Consider the following 19,158-nt stretch of genomic DNA (forward strand, 5'->3'; position numbering starts at 1 on the left):
AGGTTCTCCCCGTCCACAAGGGAAGTGATCTGTGAAGTTTGATTAAAATCTGTTGTTTACTACTCATCATGAAGAATGGACAATGTCATTTCTATATCATCCTGAATGTTTCTGGTTGGAGGGATGAAACTAAAAAATATAATTATTTTTGTGGTCTATTTGGAAATTATGGTTTGGTTTTGGTTGTTGTTAAGCTCTGCCCACCACAGGTATCAAAACCCAAATTTTAGTGTCCTGACTTATAAGCCTGAGCCAGCGGTGGACAAGAAATTATGGAACTAAACATGTATCTGTGGGATTTCTTTGATTAAGTATGTTTCAAAGTTATGCCAAAATATTTTCTTCGAATTGGGATTTGGTTTTGTCAAACTACATGCTACAGCTAATGTCATGGAAATGGTTAAAACAAATAACGTTGTTATTAAAACAGAAGGTTATTCGTTATTACACTCAAACAGAACTTTACAAGATATAAAGTTTTATATTAATTATGCAAAAACACTCATTTTTGAGACTCTTAACATATATAGTTAAAAATACTCAAAACTGTTCGCATTTTTTCCCTGGTTCCTGATGAGGAAAAAAAAGTTATTTTTAGTTTCTGACCACTTCTCTGGATTATGTCAGTTTTAAAAAAATAACACCTTTCATCAATAACTTTGGTCTAAGCAGGAGTAAACACACAAGTGTACTATTCAGCAGTGAGAAAAATAAATTTAAAATAACAATAATAAAGAAACAAGACTTTCAACAATTAGTCTTATGTATTATTTAATAAAAATATACTTCTAGCTTCTGAAAATTAGCAATACTCCAAAATAGTTTACCTAACAGTAGAGCCACTGCTTAGCTTGTATTCTAACTATCATGGTTAGATTCCACTAAAAACACATTACAGGATATGTTTTACACAAACATCTTTGTTGACAGACATAGTAAATACATGTGCCATAACTAAGTACATAAATTAAGGAACTGAATGAGACTATCTTGAATGTTTTTCTCTTCTTTCGCATTGATTCTTAGGAATAATTACAATGTTTCTTACCAGAATGCTAAAAAGAGAATGTTGTTTTTAGCATATTGTAGATGTTTTTTGATACCTGCTTTATGTTTTGAAAAATAGATTAATGTTAAAATAATTGATAACAAACAGAAATTTGCATATTACAAAAAACTGTAAATGTTTAAGAGTAATTTTGTGCTAATAAATTAATATAGATTATCATGATCTTTAGCATAATATCTTGTTAAGACTCCACTTGTAAGAAAGTATTTATCACACAAATTGGTTACTGTTACATTTGTAAAATTCATTAAAGAAATTGTCCAAATACTGAAATGTGTTTGAATGCAATACAATCCAACTGATTTGTACATAATGCAGTTTTAGAAAGCAAGAAGAAAATATGTTTGAAATGAAAAATCATAATTAATAAGGCCAGTCTGAAAAACAGACACATCTTAAATGCTAAGCTAGATATCTGACTAGATATAATCTTCACTACCACAAAGTAGTACTTCTATGCTATCATTTGCAGTGGTGATCAGGCATGTTTTTTAAACTTTGGTTTATCTAGAAGCTCAGAGATAAAATAATTTTAGTTTTTTACATTAATAAAAAAGGGAGCTAGTACTAAGATATGTTTTTACAATTCTAAACTATGACTCAAATGGTAAAAATGTGATTTATTGTGAACAAACTTTAATCCTCTCATTAAGTAGTTTACATAACAGAAATTCCCAGATAACACATGACTATACACTTGTGAGGTTTTTTTCTGCACATTTTGGCATTTCAATAAGGCACACCACACTGGGATAGTAAAAAAAAAATGATATTTGCTTTACAGTTATATATGTGAATAAAACTAAAGGATGAGTCTACATCAAACACTGCTTTCTGCTTGCAACTTGTCAACAATGTGTTTAACCCATCCCTTAACCTGTCTTGGCTGTGAAAAATCTTCAATAGATGTTGCATAGCAAGTTTCCATAACAGTATTTACAGTGGAAGTTGAATGTTCTGAACTTGTCTCACTTTCTTCATGATCTTTACGATAACAGCTGATAGAAAGTTCTTTGTGGTTGTTTGGTATCTCAGTCTGGTGTCCAGAAATATCTTCAGTTTGAAAATTTCTGTTCACCTCTGGAAACTTTACCCTCTCAACAACAGTGCCATTGAAAGGCTGTGAAGTATGACAGTCTGAATTTTGTGCTAAAAACTTTTGATCATAATAACAGTAAGGAAACTTGTAGTTGAAAGGTTTTCTTTTATCTAAAGTAACTTGTTTTGTTTGTTTCTTACCTGGTAAACAGAACTCCACTGTACTGAGATCTGCTTCTTCAGGATCACTATAAATAGCTGAATCTCGAAACATTTCATCTTCTAGTGAATTTTCTATAGCTTCAAAGGTTCTCTCATAAAAGCTGTCAACAGAGTCATTACTCGAATCAGAAGTGGAATCATCCTCATTGTTCCTTATGGCAAGAGGTGAATTTTCACTACAACTAACCCTTGTCACAACACTACCTCCCACACCAGATGTTTTGTCTCCATCACTAGATGATGTTGTGTTGGATGAATCTGAAAATAAACTGTCTGGCCTTAATTCTAATTCTTTTGCTGCTCGTAATTGGCGACAAATCATCAGAGTATTTGGTACAGAATACTCTGATTCATGAAGTTTTGCTATACGTGCACCAACAACAGAACTTCCATGTGTATTCACTGGAATAGATGTTTTCTTTTCTGTCAAGCCCTTACCATTATGAAAACTTTTAGGCACAAATTCTCTCTTTAATCTATGTTTCCTCAATGCTGAGTAAGCTTTGGCTAGAGAATGAAAGAAGTTAGCTGATACAGCTCGAGGACTGAGGTTTTTTTCACTTTTAACACTATTTCGACTAGCAGATCGTCTCTGTAAAAATCCATGCTTGAAGGGAAGTTGGAAATCACTACCCTCTGAGACAACAGAATTTGTATCTGATTGGTCATTAGAAGGAGACCCCAAAACTGATTTAAGTGCTGCTATTTTTGAACTAAAATTGGCTAGCACATTTCGAAGAGTGGCATACCTTGTTCTTGGCTGTCCATAAACTTTGTGAGTTGGATGAATGGAAACATTTTCAATGCTAATTGCTGGTGTGATAACACTTGTTATTGCTCTGTCCTTGCTGCTCAACTCATTACCTGAAGTAAAATTTGAGAAATTACCCATATGAGAAGAATCTTCAATGTAACCATCTAGATCTTCCCTCAAGTCTGCTTGACAAGGTTTGTCAGAGGCTATTGTAAATGGACGATGATCAGCATACTGAGTTCTGCTACCTTCTGCAACCCTCCTACGAGCTCTCTGACTTTCAGCAAGTTCAGTTTCTTTGACTGTAGGAGATTTGGAATCATACTCTTGGGATACCTGGAAACTGCGTGGAAGTGATCCAAACTTACTGTATACATCAGCCAAATGCTTTTGTTGTGAGAGCCATACAGCTGGTGCTGTAGGACTCAAGTCATCTTTAGAAGGTACTTGAGGAAAAGAAGGCAGTTCAGCCTGCTGTAAAAGTTTACCAGGTTGAAAAACCTTGCCATCATGAAGAGAGGAAGTTTCCTGAAGTATCTCTGATGGCTGATGGAGGGAAGAGGAGTGCTGTAAAGATGTAACATTGATGTTTGTTATTCCAGTAAAAGACTGTGCTCTTTGAACTGCAGAACTGTTTCTCCAAGAGGACTCACTTGATGTACTGCTTGTTCCTATATTACAATTGTTCTTGACTTGTACACTACCTAACTTGTCCCAGAAATCAAGAAGACTGTCATTATAAGCTGATGTTCTATACTCTAAAGTGCCATTATTTTGATACTGAGTAGTTCTGAGTTTGGTTAAATTATCAGACTCAGAGCTGTTGTCTCTGTGGCATCTTATGTTTGTAGCTGTTGTTAACGTTTCTCCAAATTCATCTTCATTTGGTATTTTCAGTGAAGATTTTACTGAAGGTACCACAGTCTTGTCACTTCTTACTGGTTGGACTGTGATATTACCTCTAGGTTGTTCAGGTTCAGTTAGAGATCTCATGTCTCTGCAAGCATATGCATGAGCAAATACAAAAGTAACATATTCTCCTGCCAAGTCTTCTAACATTTCTTCCTGTGTCCTAGTTGTCTGCAAAGGTGGTCCCACCTGAAGAAGCCTGCTAAAATCGAGTGTCTCATAATTATCTTCCACCTCAGTATCAGTGGTCTCCTCGGGTAAGCTGCTCCAAGTCCTCCATGAGGATCTGGTTTGCTGTATTCTTCCTCCTAAACGGAGGTGGGACAAAGACTCTTTGCTGGATGAGAGAGATCCGGATCCTTGAACTCCATGGCTTCTGGCTTTCTGCTAAAACAAAATATGATTATTAATTTAACATCAAGTAAACCATTAATACAAGTTTGGCACAGCTGCCCTTCTGTACTGATGTATTTGAAACTATCTTAAAAGGCAATTTTATTTTACAGCTATACTGCCAACCTGCATCAGGAGTGTGCAAACCTTTTTTCAATCTATATACAAAGAAAATAAAAAAATAAATTGGTAATAAAGGTTCCCAAACTTATGACTCACCTGAGTAGCTAAGCAGTTTACTGGCACTCATAATTGACTGGGAAAGGAGGGATTTGCTCTTCCAATATATTTGTTAGAAGCAATAAATTTAAGGGGGTTTAAGTGAAAGCTTGATAAATATTTGAATGACAAGAGTCAATTTTGAGTTTTGTTTTTTAATAGTTTAATGTATGGAACAGCCTAGATGGACCAACAGGTCCCTTGTTGTCCTTAAACGTTATGTCTCCTGTTCTGTGACTAATACCTCTTGTAACCCACAGACTGGGAACTGTTGCCTTACAACATTAATTAAATCCTGTATTGAAATTTATATCTTCGTTTAGAGACTTGTACAACAAGCAACAAAAATTAAGTTATGTTAATAAAGTGCATTCTCCTCATAATGAGAATAGTATTTGTGGAATTTCAATGTCATATATTATAATTTCTAAACTAGTTTTTAAATGACTCATATATTCAATAACCAATAAGACATCAGATGCAGCTTTAAAAGTAAAGATGAGCCAGACTGATTACAGTTTAACTCAGGCTGACACCTGTGTATCCACAAGCAAAGTTTCTTTCAATCACAACATTTTATCATTTGATGCACTTCCTAAAGTGTGAAAGTACTGAATGGTTGGTGAAGTACTACAATCTTGTAAAGCTTGTAAGATGCTAGCTGACTGATTATATGGGGTATTCTGTGCATGTGCTTTAATTCTTGAGCTCAAACAATGAATACTTGAATCAACATAGCCACAGCTGCATCTTGAACATATATATTTGTAGATGACATTAGTGTGTTAATTTTTGGCACATTGTCTTTAAACTTAAACCAAATACTCAAATGAACCATAGGCTTAAAAATAATTTTAAGTTGAAATTGAATATAAATTTTATAATTTAACACTTTTAAATTAATTCAAATACATGTTTGCCAATATCTGATAAAACACTATATTAGCTATTTATGATTATACAGTCTTTTAGTATTAGCAACCAAATATAATGGAAATATATTTTTTTTTGTAAAAACTTCTTTAATTTCTACTTCATTAAAACAATATTTAAAGACAATAAAGACATTATAGGTTTCTATCCTATTGATCCCCCAGATAATCTGTAAGCTTTTATAAAATCACCTCTTAACATTCATTTTCCAAGAAAGCATAGATCTTAACCTATCTCCCATGAGATAACCCTTCCATCCCTGGAATCATTCTATGAGCTCTCCTCTAGACACTTTCCAACAAGTCAGTATCCTTCCAATAGTAAGGAGACCACAACTGAAAATCAAAATTTCTAAAAAAAAATTCCAGTATCATATAACAATAAATTTAAGGACAACAAGTGACCTCTTGGTCCATCTAGGCTAATTTTCCACTAAACTAAACTATAAAAAAAACCATCAATCAAATACTTATCAGCCTTTTCCTTAAACTACGTCTGATAGCAACCAATTTCAAAAGCTAAACATCCTATTAAAAAATATAATTTGTCTTAGCTGAAGATGGCTCCTGTTCTGTTAAAATTCATACTTATATCCCCTAGTCCTATAATTCTCACCCTTGTTTGTAAATACATATTAAAAACAACAAAAGAAGTCAATGTATATAATTCATATAGTGTGAAATACACATGTTCTAAGCAGCTTCTCAAACTATAACATGATTGACATACTCTCACACCAATTACTATAACCTACTTTTTCATCACACAAAAGTGCAGCACATAGAATTTACATAATGTAATTAAAAATGATGTAATGATGTATATTATAAGCAAGGCAGCTTCTAAATGTTATTCATTAAATACGAGTTGTACCTTTGCTATTACTGATATTCATGATCATAATCTCAATAATATCATGAGGTTTGTCTAGCTTAAAAGATTTGAGTTAGTCTTAAAACCATACACTAAAAAAATATTGCAAAATTATCTTCATAAGTGTATAAAATCTCAATAAGAAAATTATAATAAACAATAATAATGCTTAAATTATTTTAAACATTATAACTGATAATATCAAAGAAGTTTTCCAAGGACAAATCTCAGCCCTGATTGCATTGAATGGAATTTATACTTATTTAAATTTGAAATGTTCATATCTACAAGTATGTTTTTAAAATACCCATTTGTTTACTTACAAAGGGATTTTTAATGCCATTGTTGTTTCTTCTGCCACTAGAGGTCACAGGAATATCCAAACTGTCTTGATTGTTATTGTAATTAATTTTATTGTCTTCACTTTTGTAAAAAGATATAACATCTTGACTTGCGCTTCGTAATCTTCTCCCTCTTTTGGTTTCTGGCAATGACTAGAAGGTTTAATATTGAACTTTTAACTTGTATAACTCCATAAAAGATACATCAATAATAGATTTTTTTAAAACACTAAGTTCAAACAGTCATATAGCTCTATAAAAAAAATTTCCACAAAGAATTATTTTAATTATTAATACTCAAAATATTTTAAGTATTTATATTCATCCAAGAGCTTAGCGTTTTGTCTATCAAAGTGGTGTCAGTTTTGTGAGTATAAAACAGCTAATGTCATTAGTTACTTGCTACTTTGATTCCAATGTAATTAATATCAGTATAGATATATAAGTAAATGTTTAAAAAATACTCACACTTTTTGAGCTGGTGAGGGTATCATTCTAAGAGAGGGGAAAAAAAGAAAAACAAATGACACAAACAGGTCATTAATGAGTTAGAAATAACAAAGTAAACTTCATTAGCACAATGTTTCTTTAACTAATACGCAAGTAATATTAAAAGAAATATTTGAAAGCAAAATGTAATGCATAGATTTATCAATATTTAGCTAATTCTTTTACATAATCTGATGTATCTATTTCAATTGAAATATTTTTACTTTAGTACTTTCAATTAATGTATTACTGGGGTAATTCCACTTATTTTTAATCAACAGTTTTTAAGGGCATTTGCAAAAGGCAAATCTCAAGACACTATTTGCTATAATATAACAAGCACTTAATGACAGCAGCTGATTTTAATACAAAAACAGGAAACAATGATTGCAATGAAACATTAAAGGTACAAATTCCAACAAATAAAACTCAATCACATAACAACATAACACCAGGGGTTTGGAATTTTTGAAAAAAATTGCCTAAGGGACAAAATAATAGAAAATCTACTTTTCCCCCTCCCAATCCCACAAAAGTAGAATACAATTTTGAGGATTTGGGATTAATTTAACAGTGAACACAGTCAACATAATGGCCAAATTTTGTTGGGTAAGGTATATACCATGTTTTACGTTTAAGCTCTTCATATACATATATTTTATATGTTTTTTTTAACATATAGTTATTAAGATTTTATAGAGTGCAGTTTGTAAAATACCCCACACATAAGCTGATAATGAAACCATGGCTTACATTAATGTTGCCATGAACTAAATGGTATTTAATATATATAATATGTTTAAAGGTTTTTGAAATTTTTAGTATGTAATATAGTCTTCCTAAAGCTTGTGTCAAATTTTACTGGGCTCCTAATAATATTGTTGCGTTACTTTAAATACAAATGTTTCTGTATGTGTGATCAAGGGTTTTTGAATTGAAAGAATGTGTATATTTTTTGTGTATATAGTTTTGGTTTAGTTCTGAGGTGTATATTGCAAAATATTCATATACATATGTGTGCTAGACCTCCACAATTCAGATTTTTCAGGAACTTGTGTAGCTCCCTAGAATATACCAGTTTTTCTAGCAATAGGGTAAATGATGAGGAGTAATAAAACCCTACTTGTTCAATAGGCAAAGGATAGTAGTAAACTTGTTCCACACCCCTGATAACATTGTAAATAAATATACTTATAAAGAAGAATTCTGACTGATTTCCTACATTTATAAGATTTTTGTGTAACTGTTAAATATCTATTTAACCTGTTGTATAAATCTCTTAAACCTCCTAGCCTTTCAATAATGCTTTCTAACTAGATCCTCTGAGAACTTTCTGTTATTATTATTATATCTTGTGATTTCTAACTGAGTTCAGAGACTTTTTTTTTTTATACATTAATGTTTTCAAGACATTGATGGCTACACTCAAGTAATTGTTATGAGATCTCAGAAGCATGGTAGTTAGAAATATATAATTGTCTACTTCTACTTACTATTAAATGGTATTATCATATAAAATTGCATCAGTAACTTGTTTTAAAGGCAACTATGAAATCTACAACCAGCAGCTTCATAGTAAATTAATACACAAAAAAACGAACTAATCACAATAGTACCCAATATTGAAGTCAACAAGTGCCAATCATTTCAAATAAATAATAAAGAAGTTACAGAAAACAGAACATAATGATTCTAAACAAAACATAGTAGGTAACATGTCATTTCTCATCCATCCAGCTTTTTCAAGTATGAAAATGCTTTTAGCATGTGGACATACCTTCTTGACACCTAAATAAAAAGAAAAAAATTACAGACTTTAAAATTAATTTGTACATAAATCACAATACTGTACACAGTTCTGAATAATATAAAAATGATATGATGGGCATTGCTTTATGATGTTGGTTAATGTAATATGGAAAATGCAAGTTTTTTTTTAATACAACTTTGACCGATTTTTGCAAACAGGTCATTTCTACTATTGTAATACATGTAAATTCATTAAATATCAAAGACATCAAATATCTATCAATATACATAAAGTGCCTTTTTTAATTAGATAACAAGAGACATTTTCCACCAGTGAAAATATCAATATTATGCAAATAAAAACCTTTGAGGCATGTAAACTAATAAAAAACTTTTCCTCTCAATCACATAAAGATAGTTACGTCAAATAAAACCTTTGAAGTATATAAACTAATAAAGTACTTTTACCACTCAAATCAAAACTAAAATAAATAGAAACATTTGGTCATGCAAACTAATAAAATATCTTTTTCACCCAACCAAATAAAACATATTAAATGAAGTTTTCAACATTTTCTTCTTCTTAAATTAAACACTTTATGCTAATTTATAAAGGATTTCTTTTTAAGAGTTTGTACACTGAGGTCAAAGTACATGTATTTTGCATTTACCTTTCTTAAGTTTAAATGCTCGATTCAAACTGATTTCAGACTTTCTCCTTTCTTGTTTTCTTTTTTCAAGATACTCAGGTGCAGAAAGCTGTCTTTTAGTACTGCTTTTATCCAAAGATACAGGATCTGAAATTTGTTAATCATTTTTATTCTTAATGAATGATCTTAAACTTCTGTTCAGTGTTACATTAAAAAACCCTATTTGCTAAAAACAAAACTGAATCTAAAGAGAATTGAAATGTTCATTCTCTTTACTTATTCAAGTAATTACTCTCTCTCTCTCTCCAAATGTACAGCTAAAGTTCTCGATTATTACAACACATCAAACTTGCAGGATACTGACTAAAAATTTCACATACAAATTATCATAAATGTCATTTTGCTGACAGAATCGTTTAACTTCTTTTTTAATTAATTAATACACACACTTGAAAGTAAGAGTAAAATTATCATTGCAAGAACTAAAATTTAACTTATGGAGGTTATTCGTTACCATTTCAACTTACCTTCTTGTTTGTTTTGACCCAATTCCATGACTAACTGTCGGGCATGTGAAGGGATGACAGCATTGTAATTCTCCAAGATAACTCTCTTGAGTTCCAGACACCATTCTCTCTTTTGTTCCATGTTTCTAGCCTATGTTAAAATAATTAAGCTTGAAACACTGTAACTCCTGTCTATGTAAATCAGATGAAATTCAGTAATCCTTATAGGTTATCCAATCAAGACAAGAAGCCAACTACAAAAAACTTTAGCCTTAAAAAAAGTTAAAGATATCTGACTTCTCACCTGGTTGGTAACTGCAATTCATTTTATTTAGTTAATCTTACACTTAACAAATTTCCTTTATATTTGACTTTCAAGTATGTTTTTTTGTCTTCAAAATATCAAAAAACACTATATTGGAAAAAGTCTTAAAACAACAAGCCTAATCTATTGCATTGAAAATATGCTCAAGATTAATAACATTTCACAAACATACCTGGAAAGTGTACTGGAGCCGAGGGTTATCAAAGGGTATTACATGGAAACACAGTGGCTCTCCCTGAATGCTTTCAATTAACATTAAGTTTGAGCACTGAAAATAAAAAACAAACATGACTGTTATTAGAAATATTAAATAAAAGGTTAGTTTATTCCTTTATAATTTGCCCTTGGTGACTCAGTGGTAAGCATGATGGCTTAAAACTCTAAAAGTTTAGCATTTGATTTCTGTGGTGGGCACAGTACACATACTTCACTATGCAGTTTCGCACTTAACAACAAACAAATTCTTATGATGAATAAAAAAAAAGTTTCTTTATAAATTTATTTAAAATATTCTTGAAAATTCTGCTCTCATACAATGAAAACATTAATCCTTTATATTATATTGTAATGAAAGTTAACATTTTCCTATACCGAAAATGTATTTCAATAATACTTACCTACTCTCATGCTCTAAGTTTTTTCTGGCAAGAGTTTCTCTTCTCTGTCCACCTACGCATTGGTATGAATTTTACTTTGCTTGCTCCAGCTTTTTTACCCCACTATATTGTCCATAACAATTTAAATTTTGTGATTCTCTCCACCTACGTCAATGCACCCCCTATACCAAATCTGTATATAAGCTCCCCGTTATTACTTCTTATTCACTTTTCAAAATGGCCAATAGTAACATACCCGAAACTGGCCATTTCGTGGGGAGGAAGGGAGGGAGAGGATGCAAGTATTATCCGAAATACATTTTCAGTATAGGTGAATGTTAATTTCCAAAACATGCTTACCTCCTCTCACACTTTAGCTAGAATTCCACATTGATAAGGTGGAGGGGCTGGTAAGAGCAAGGTCCACACAGAAAGCATCAGCATAGAAAAGAGGTGTGCAAAATACTGATATAGTAATAGCACATCAATGGGGTCCCACTACTTCTGCAACAGGTATGCTCAATGCCCAGACAACACAAAATCTAATTCCTGGGCACTAAAGGCCACAGAGTCAAAATTCTAATATCTTTAGAAGAACATGAATTTGTCCAGGCCCCAACCAAGCAGACAAGGTACCATGTCTCATCATTGGAATTATAGGGCTGTGGATCCAAATCAATATCCGAGGTGTAGTGGCTAGGGCACAAAAACCCCTATATTTTTTATCTTGTTTAATAATGTGGTATTATTGGAACCCAACCTGAAAATTACAGAATGTTGCATGTCAAACCACCAGAATTATGAAGAGAAGGCATGCAACACAAAAGTGGACAAATCCTCATCCCAGCCTGAAGAAGTGCAAAATGCAACAAACAGAACTTGGAATTTCAGGACCTATCATGCCTCACTCAACCTGAAAAAACAGAGATTACCCAGTCTGAGATTACGTGCCAAAATCCTAACTCCTCAACCTGAGAGGTAAGGCAATACCTCTTGCCCCCAGAATTATGAGGAAGATGTGGGGCAAACTAAGTTCAACCAATGGCACAGGAAGTGACACTCTGCATGCAGGATTATGAGGATTCAAGGACCCTCTTCCCTGGTCATCAAAATAAAGAGAATGACCAAAAAAAAGGGCCACACACAACTCAACCAGATAATGAAGAGTCATCTCTGAACCAGAATTATGAGGATAGTCCCATGTAGGCTAGTCCTGCTCCTACCATACATCTGGGAAAACCGTTCAGGTTTATTGGTAGGAGGGCAACCAGCTTTGAGTGGAATAATGAGTACAAGTATCACTCAGGAGGAATAAACCTCTGTCCACCACTTCAGGGACTGGAAACCAAGAGTGGTAAGGACTCATATGCTCCACTAGGAGAAATGGAGAGGAATACTCGCACTGAGGAGTCCTGAGGAACAATGCTCCAGAGACCATGCAATAGGTGAACCACATTCCCTATTTTGAAAAGCAAACCAACCCTGATTTATTCAATTTAGGTGTCAGCAGGGATAGGCAAAATCCCATTAAGCTTTACTCATGATAGTCCATGAGTAGCAGTACAGTAGTGTATTTGTCTTTGTTTTATAATCGTATTCCACCTGGAAAGCACAAAAGGTGGTCTTATGGAACACCCCAACTCAACAGAGCTCGTTGCTATCAGAAAAATTTGAGATCGGTCAACTGGTAGCTAGTGTGAATTTGGAAATAAGCATACCTGACCAGGCAACACCCGCCACAGAGTGGGATCCAAATGAAAAGGGTGAGAGGGACCCTGACAAAGGATATGAAATAAACACAAAAGAAAGGAAGTCACACATCTTTTGCAAACGAGTCGACACATGAAGAATAGCCATGGGAGTAGCCTTAAACCTTCTGAGGATGCAACTGCAAATAATGAGATATAAATGTATTAGGTGTGGTCCACAATGCAACCGAGCTGCCAGGGATATTGAGATATGGTGAACTTGATGAGATCCAAAGAAGTTCTGTTCCTCCAATGAAGGCCCAGAGTAAGCAGTATGCACCAACTGACAAACCCAACCAGCCAAAGTTACAGGGGATAAGCCACATGACACCTTATGATCACAATGGATAAACAAACAGTGATATGAACCCCAAAAACTCTTCAGTGCATAGAACATAACATTGAAGAGTACGAACCAGACATAAAAGACAATCCAAACCAGAGCATTCATAAAAATAGGAAATGGGGGAAAGATGAATAGGAGAGAAACTCTTATCTCATTTTCTAGCCATTGATGTTTTGGGAAGAAAGGACCTATTGGGATACAACAGAACATAAGAGAAATGGTAAAAGAGTCCTGTGAACATGAATCGCAAACACATATGAATGTCAACATCTGGTAGCCAACAACAGAAGAAGTCTTAATCAAAAGGTGATATAGGGAACAGGATAACAAAGGATGAATGAGATAAAGCATGGAGAACCACCGAGATATCCCAATTAGGAAAGGACGTTGAGAATGGAGAGCCTAAAAAGATTTTAGAAGTAATAACAAAATAAGGGACTCAAAAACTTTATGTCTTCCAAAAAAATGAAAAGTGGTAGACAAAACTGCCTTATGCAGAGAAACAGACAAAGGTACCAAACCATGTCACAAATTGAGAAATGTGTGGCACAGTTGGGTGAGAAGGATTAAAACTATGTCTGAGAGACCACTTACAATAAGTAAACCATTTCCATTGATAAATGTCCAAAGAAAAATACTGGATTGACTGCATAAAAGCCTGGTATGAAGCTGGAGAATGGTGATCTGCAGAGGAAAAATGTCCAGCCGAAGCTAATGTAAGAGGGATGGCCAGAGAGGAAGCAGAAGAGGTTGGTACTCCTGGAGATACTGAAGGAGTGGAAACCAAGGCTGGCCCAGCCAATATGGCACCACCAGAAGAACTTGATAGGATGAGAAGTGAATCAGTGCAAGAACCTTGGATAATAGATGAATTGGAGGGAACACATAAAGATGAAGACCAGCCCAATCCTGGCTGAGAGCATCTATGCCCAAAGCCAGAGAGTGAGGGATAGGAGACTAGAAGGACAGGACCTGAGCATTCCAATGAAAGGCAAAAGCATCGATCTGAAGCATCCCAAGATGAAACCAGATTCAACAAAAAACTTGTGGATGAAGCATCCATTCTGTGGGAAGAACTCTGTTGGGACAAGATAACTGATCAGGTACTAAATTCATAATACCTGGAAGATGACAAGCAAGGAGAACAATCTTATGACTGTGGGCCCAAAAAGAAGATCCAATGTCTGAAAACAAATAGACCCGGAGTGAGTGCCCCATTGCTTGGAAATGTAGGAGACCACAATGGAATTGTCTGTGTTAAGCATTACCACTACCTCTCTCAACAATTAGAAAGCCCAAGACACAGCTTGTTGAACTGCTAGAAGCTATAAAAGACTGATGTGGAAAGAAGATTCCTCTTCTATCCAGAGGCCCTTTAATTCCATATCCCCTACACAAACTTCCAACCCCTGAATACAAGCATCTGCAAAAAGATGTATCTATGGATGTGGAGGTTGGAGAGGGACACTCACTGTCATGTTGTCCCTGTTCAACCACTAGCCAAGATCAAGCAGTGCATCTGTGCAAAAATGTAACATTGGTCCTGTAACAACCACTGAAGGGAATGCATGTGGGCCCAACCCAAAGGAAGGAGTGATTCCATGAATGCCCACATTCCCAAAAGGGATAGAACTGCACACACCAGTGGAGAAGGAGACAACTGTATTAGAAGAACCGTCCATTCCATGGCCTGAAGCCATAGAGGAGAAGGTTGGGCCCCATTAAGACGTGAATTGAAAAATATTCCTAAATGGATATAGGATTGTGGGGGGTAAGAACAGACTTTTCCGTTTTGATGAGAAACCCAGCTCTTGCCACTTTGGAGCTCAAGAGTTCAAGTGAGAAGATCTGCCAAGTGACGGGAAGGAGCGAGAAGAAGCCAGTCATCCATATAATGGGGAGTGTAAATGCTTATTGAGTGAAGATGATGTGAAAAATATCTGACTATACAGCAAAAGATGTATGGGGCAAATGCAAGGTCAAATGGTAAAGCACGAAACTGAAAAACCTGTTTTTCATGTTCAAAATGGTGATACCGACATGAAGACTCCGTGATAGAAATATGAAGATAGGCATCAGCAGCATCAAACTTCATCATCCATAGACCAGGTGCAAAGTGTCATCGGAGGGAAAGAAGCAACTCCATGGTAAACTGAGGAGGCTGGAGGAAATGATTGAGACAAGAAAGGTAGATGACAGGTCGCCAATCGCCCGTCTTCTTCAGTACTACCAACAAACGGGAATATAAAACCTTGAGAGAGTAGTTGATGCATTCTATGGGCTCTTTTGAGCAGAAGATCCTGGATGGCTTGTGTCCAATGACTGGATGAAAGACAATCCTTGGGGAGGGGACAATGGAGGAAGAGACATGAAATGAAGAACCAACCCTCTCATAAGAACCTGAATGACCCACTAATCGTTAGTAAAGGTCTCCCATACAGATATGAAATATCTGAGTCAAGCTCCCATAGTACCGGACCACATAGGCTAGTCACCAATGCTGTTGTTAGTGCTCCATGCAAGTGTAGGATGCCTGCTGATAAGGGGAGAATCTCCTTTGTGATCAATAGAATGTGGAGCCAATGCAGGAAGTCTGGAAACTCGAACTGGAGATGCAGTAAACCATCCAGTAGAAAACTAGGAAAGACAAAAGGCTAGTGTTGAAAAAGAAGAGTGAAGACGGGCCACATCCACTCAAAATTCCAATGAACCTGGAATATCTGCAAAAATCAAAAGTCTGAGAAAAGGAGCCTTTCTGAGATATCTAATGGTCTAAGAAGGAAGTCAAACACCCTCAAGAAAGGCATCTGTCTACAAAAGATCCCAGCAACAAACCAACCAAGATACCAAGGAGAGAGCAGAAGCTAATAACCTTACCAAAGTAGAAGTCAAGAAATGACTAAGATCCTCTGAAAATTGAGCAGAAGACATGTGATACGTCTCAGATAACAGTTGCAAAGCAAATCAAAAATGCAAAACTATTATAAGCAGCAGTCAAGTCCGGGAAAAACTATGTGGCATCAGACCTAGAATCCCAAATAGGAATAAGAAGATATCTAGCCTCTGTAAATCTAAATATGTATCCTCCAAGCGATGGAAAGCTAAGGCATGCTGATTCAATAAATGGAGAAGACATGGCATGGCAGAAACCTACTCTCAATTGAATAGGAAATCTCCAAGCATGCATAGCAATGTCTGGTGAGAATGACTTTCCCCCAACAACAAAGAAGAGCCGTAAGCTACATGGGAAATGCTCAAGACATTATAAACTTGATGTACTAGTTGCAAAAATGGTGCAGAAGGCAAGATGTCCATCAGAGGCTCCTAATTAGCTGTCTGAGCAAAGAAATGAGTCAGAAAAATAGAGTCCAGATTCTCTTCTGCAAGCTCAGCCTGTGAGCCAACAGGAGAAGAAACATCAGATCTCATGTAAGATTCCACCTCTCTGTGTATGAAATATTGGATGTACTCCGCGAAAAGGGTGACTCCCCCAATGCCGAGCAATGCTAGACTCCAGAGGTGGCAGATTAGGAGTACTAGGAGATTCTGTATCAGAAATGTGAATGTGAGAACTCATATCGGAAAAGTCTCAGATTTTTTAAATTTTTTTTTAGAAATTAAAGAAATAGATTATAAACTCAAAACCCAAGAAGAAGGGTAAAAAAAATCGTCAAAAGCGTGGGTATAACTAAAGTTACACAAAATGTAAGAGAAACCCGCAGCAATCACGTAAAACCATTGTCATAACATGTAACATTTTGCCATCGAGAAAAGTGACTAACAAGTAATAACTGGAAGCTTATATATGGATCTGGTATAGGGGGCGCATTGATGTAGGTGGAGAGAATCACAAGTTTCATACCAATGCTTAGATGGGCAGAGAAGAGGAAATTTTGTTGGGAAAAAGCTAGTGTGAAAGGAGGTGTATTTCAAAACTCATATTTTTAAATTCAGCCAAACTTTTAGTTAATTTCCTAGTAAATTTTTTGTATTAAGTTTTTTTCCTTTAAATAAACTTTTGTGTACGTCTCTCTCTTTAAAAATACTGTCAAAAATGCTAGATTGAATAAAATCTTTAAGATATTTGTATGGAATTTTGCTTTATATTATATATGACTATTTTTTAGTTCCAGGAGCTACATGAATACATTATTGCAGAAACTCATAAGATTTTTAACAATTTTTTTATATTACCTACTGTTGTTTCATTTATTCAACTTTACATTTATTTCATTACCTCACATTTTGTTTGTTCACAGTTAACTATTTACAGTTTTTACATCTTTTACAATAATTTAGTAGTCGAATGCTAAATAATCTAATTTCTCCTTAATAGGTTTAGTCATAAAAACCTAGATGACTTTTTATGGTATGTAGATGTATTTTTTTTCTGTAAATAATAATATTTTTCATAATAAAAATTCTAGTGTTTTTTTATGCAACAAAACACTCACCATGATGTGTGTTTTGTAAATGAGAATTCCTTCTTCCTTCTTCTTAGCTATAAGCAACATTTTATTAAAAAGAAATAGGTGACGTAGAGCTTTGGCTCCAAACATGCGGAATGTTCCCTCAGCCATCAATTCTCCAAAAGTTGTAAGATCCTCACCCTAGAAAGTAGTTAAGGTGACTTCCATATACTTGTTTTTCTCAGTAGATATACTGAAAATCTTAGTTTTAAAATTTAGTTGAAAAGTATTAATATTCTATCATTGCCTTATATTTGGAAATTAAAATTTACTAAGAAGTTATGCTTATTATCCTGTATTCAAAAATAATCTAAATAGACAGTGACTGTAATTATGAATTAAAAGTAGTAAAATGTATTATGAAATGTTGAAAGAGTATGATAAGCATTAAAACTTGATTCATTCTTCAAAATTCATTCACTTTTTTACAATCAAATATTTGATTTGAAATGTAATAGAGAGTTGAAAGAGTAGCTCTGAGGTTTAAAAATAGCAAGGTGCATGTAAAAGCAAAAATATTTTTATTACTTTAATGCTTCCTAACTGGTTAATTTATTTTACAATCTTGTAAGATAAGTCTTTGCAGATGAAATTGTTCTAATAGATGTCCTGAATTATAAACAAATATTGCATTATATATATGATGAAAGAGAAGGCATTTCTATGTCTGCATACATTTTAAATGACAGTTATTTAATAATGTAAAACAACACTGCATACACTTAAATACAACTGCCATCATCTTGTATTTTTAATTAGATTAGGCTTAGCTGTAATTCAATTTATTGGTAAATCACATAACAGGCTAAGTACATTGTTTTATTAAGCAAATACAATCTGAAGACTAGTTTATTGTCTCTGCATATCTTAAGGATAAAATTGGTTAGATAACTTTGCATCCGTGAGTTTAAATTCAGCTTATAGGTAGGTTATAAATCAGACTAAATACATTTTTTCTACATAAATTTCAACTAAAGACCAGTTATTTGTCACTTCTATATTTTGAAAATAAACTTAATTACTTTAGTGTGAAGATAAAGTAGTGATAAAATACTGTAATATGTTGGATTCTCAAATATTAGGCTTAACAGTTTTGTCACTACATTACTTGTATTTAGTGTTGAGTATTTATTATCAGGCTAAAAATACAATGGTTAAGACTAATGTAGGAATTAAGTGCTCACAGTTTATTAGTTGTAATGGATGCAATGAGTGGGTCTTATTTAGGAACTTGGGATTGGTATGAACTTTTAAGGAAACTAGCAGTGAAGATATGCAATTTGTCTGTAGAGTTTGCAGGTTGGAGGCTATCCTATTTATAGTAGAGGCAATAGACAATAAGAAGAGTAAACTCTAGTAAATGGCAGCATGATTCCAAGAGAAACTTAAGTTTTTACAAGCAGGGGATACATCAGCTAACAATTAATGACTTTGAGGAAGTTAGAAACAGTATTGTTACGTCTCCGTTTGTTAAATTGTTTTTCCGTAACTTCGTTCTGATGAAACTTTAGCGACACAAGTCCTTACCT

At 34.2% G+C, this 19,158-nt stretch overlaps 1 protein-coding gene across 2 annotated transcripts in view; it reads right to left on the minus strand.

Annotated features, from left to right (window-relative positions):
* Nucleotides 1–1,184: 1,184 nt before the first annotated feature.
* LOC106461632 overlaps nucleotides 1,185–19,158 on the minus strand; it is a 24,988-nt gene continuing 7,014 nt past the window's right edge. The window contains exons 5-12 of one of the 2 annotated variants that reach the window (XM_022388640.1): nucleotides 17,615–17,770; nucleotides 10,643–10,738; nucleotides 10,167–10,296; nucleotides 9,661–9,786; nucleotides 9,018–9,028; nucleotides 7,220–7,246; nucleotides 6,734–6,904; nucleotides 1,185–4,376 (exon numbers count right to left, since the gene is read on the minus strand). In XM_022388640.1, coding sequence (XP_022244348.1) covers nucleotides 1,890–4,376; nucleotides 6,734–6,904; nucleotides 7,220–7,246; nucleotides 9,018–9,028; nucleotides 9,661–9,786; nucleotides 10,167–10,296; nucleotides 10,643–10,738; nucleotides 17,615–17,770 — 3,204 coding nt within the window. In that variant the 3' untranslated portion in view covers nucleotides 1,185–1,889. Of the gene's footprint in view, nucleotides 4,380–6,733; nucleotides 6,905–7,219; nucleotides 7,247–9,017; nucleotides 9,029–9,660; nucleotides 9,787–10,166; nucleotides 10,297–10,642; nucleotides 10,739–17,614; nucleotides 17,771–19,158 lie in introns of both variants that reach the window. The other variant, XM_013921470.2, reaches the window with a different exon arrangement.

The sequence above is a fragment of the Limulus polyphemus genome, unplaced genomic scaffold (genome assembly GCF_000517525.1).
Source record: "Limulus polyphemus unplaced genomic scaffold, Limulus_polyphemus-2.1.2 Scaffold1001, whole genome shotgun sequence".
In the NCBI taxonomy this organism is placed as follows: Eukaryota; Metazoa; Arthropoda; class Merostomata; order Xiphosura; family Limulidae; genus Limulus; species Limulus polyphemus.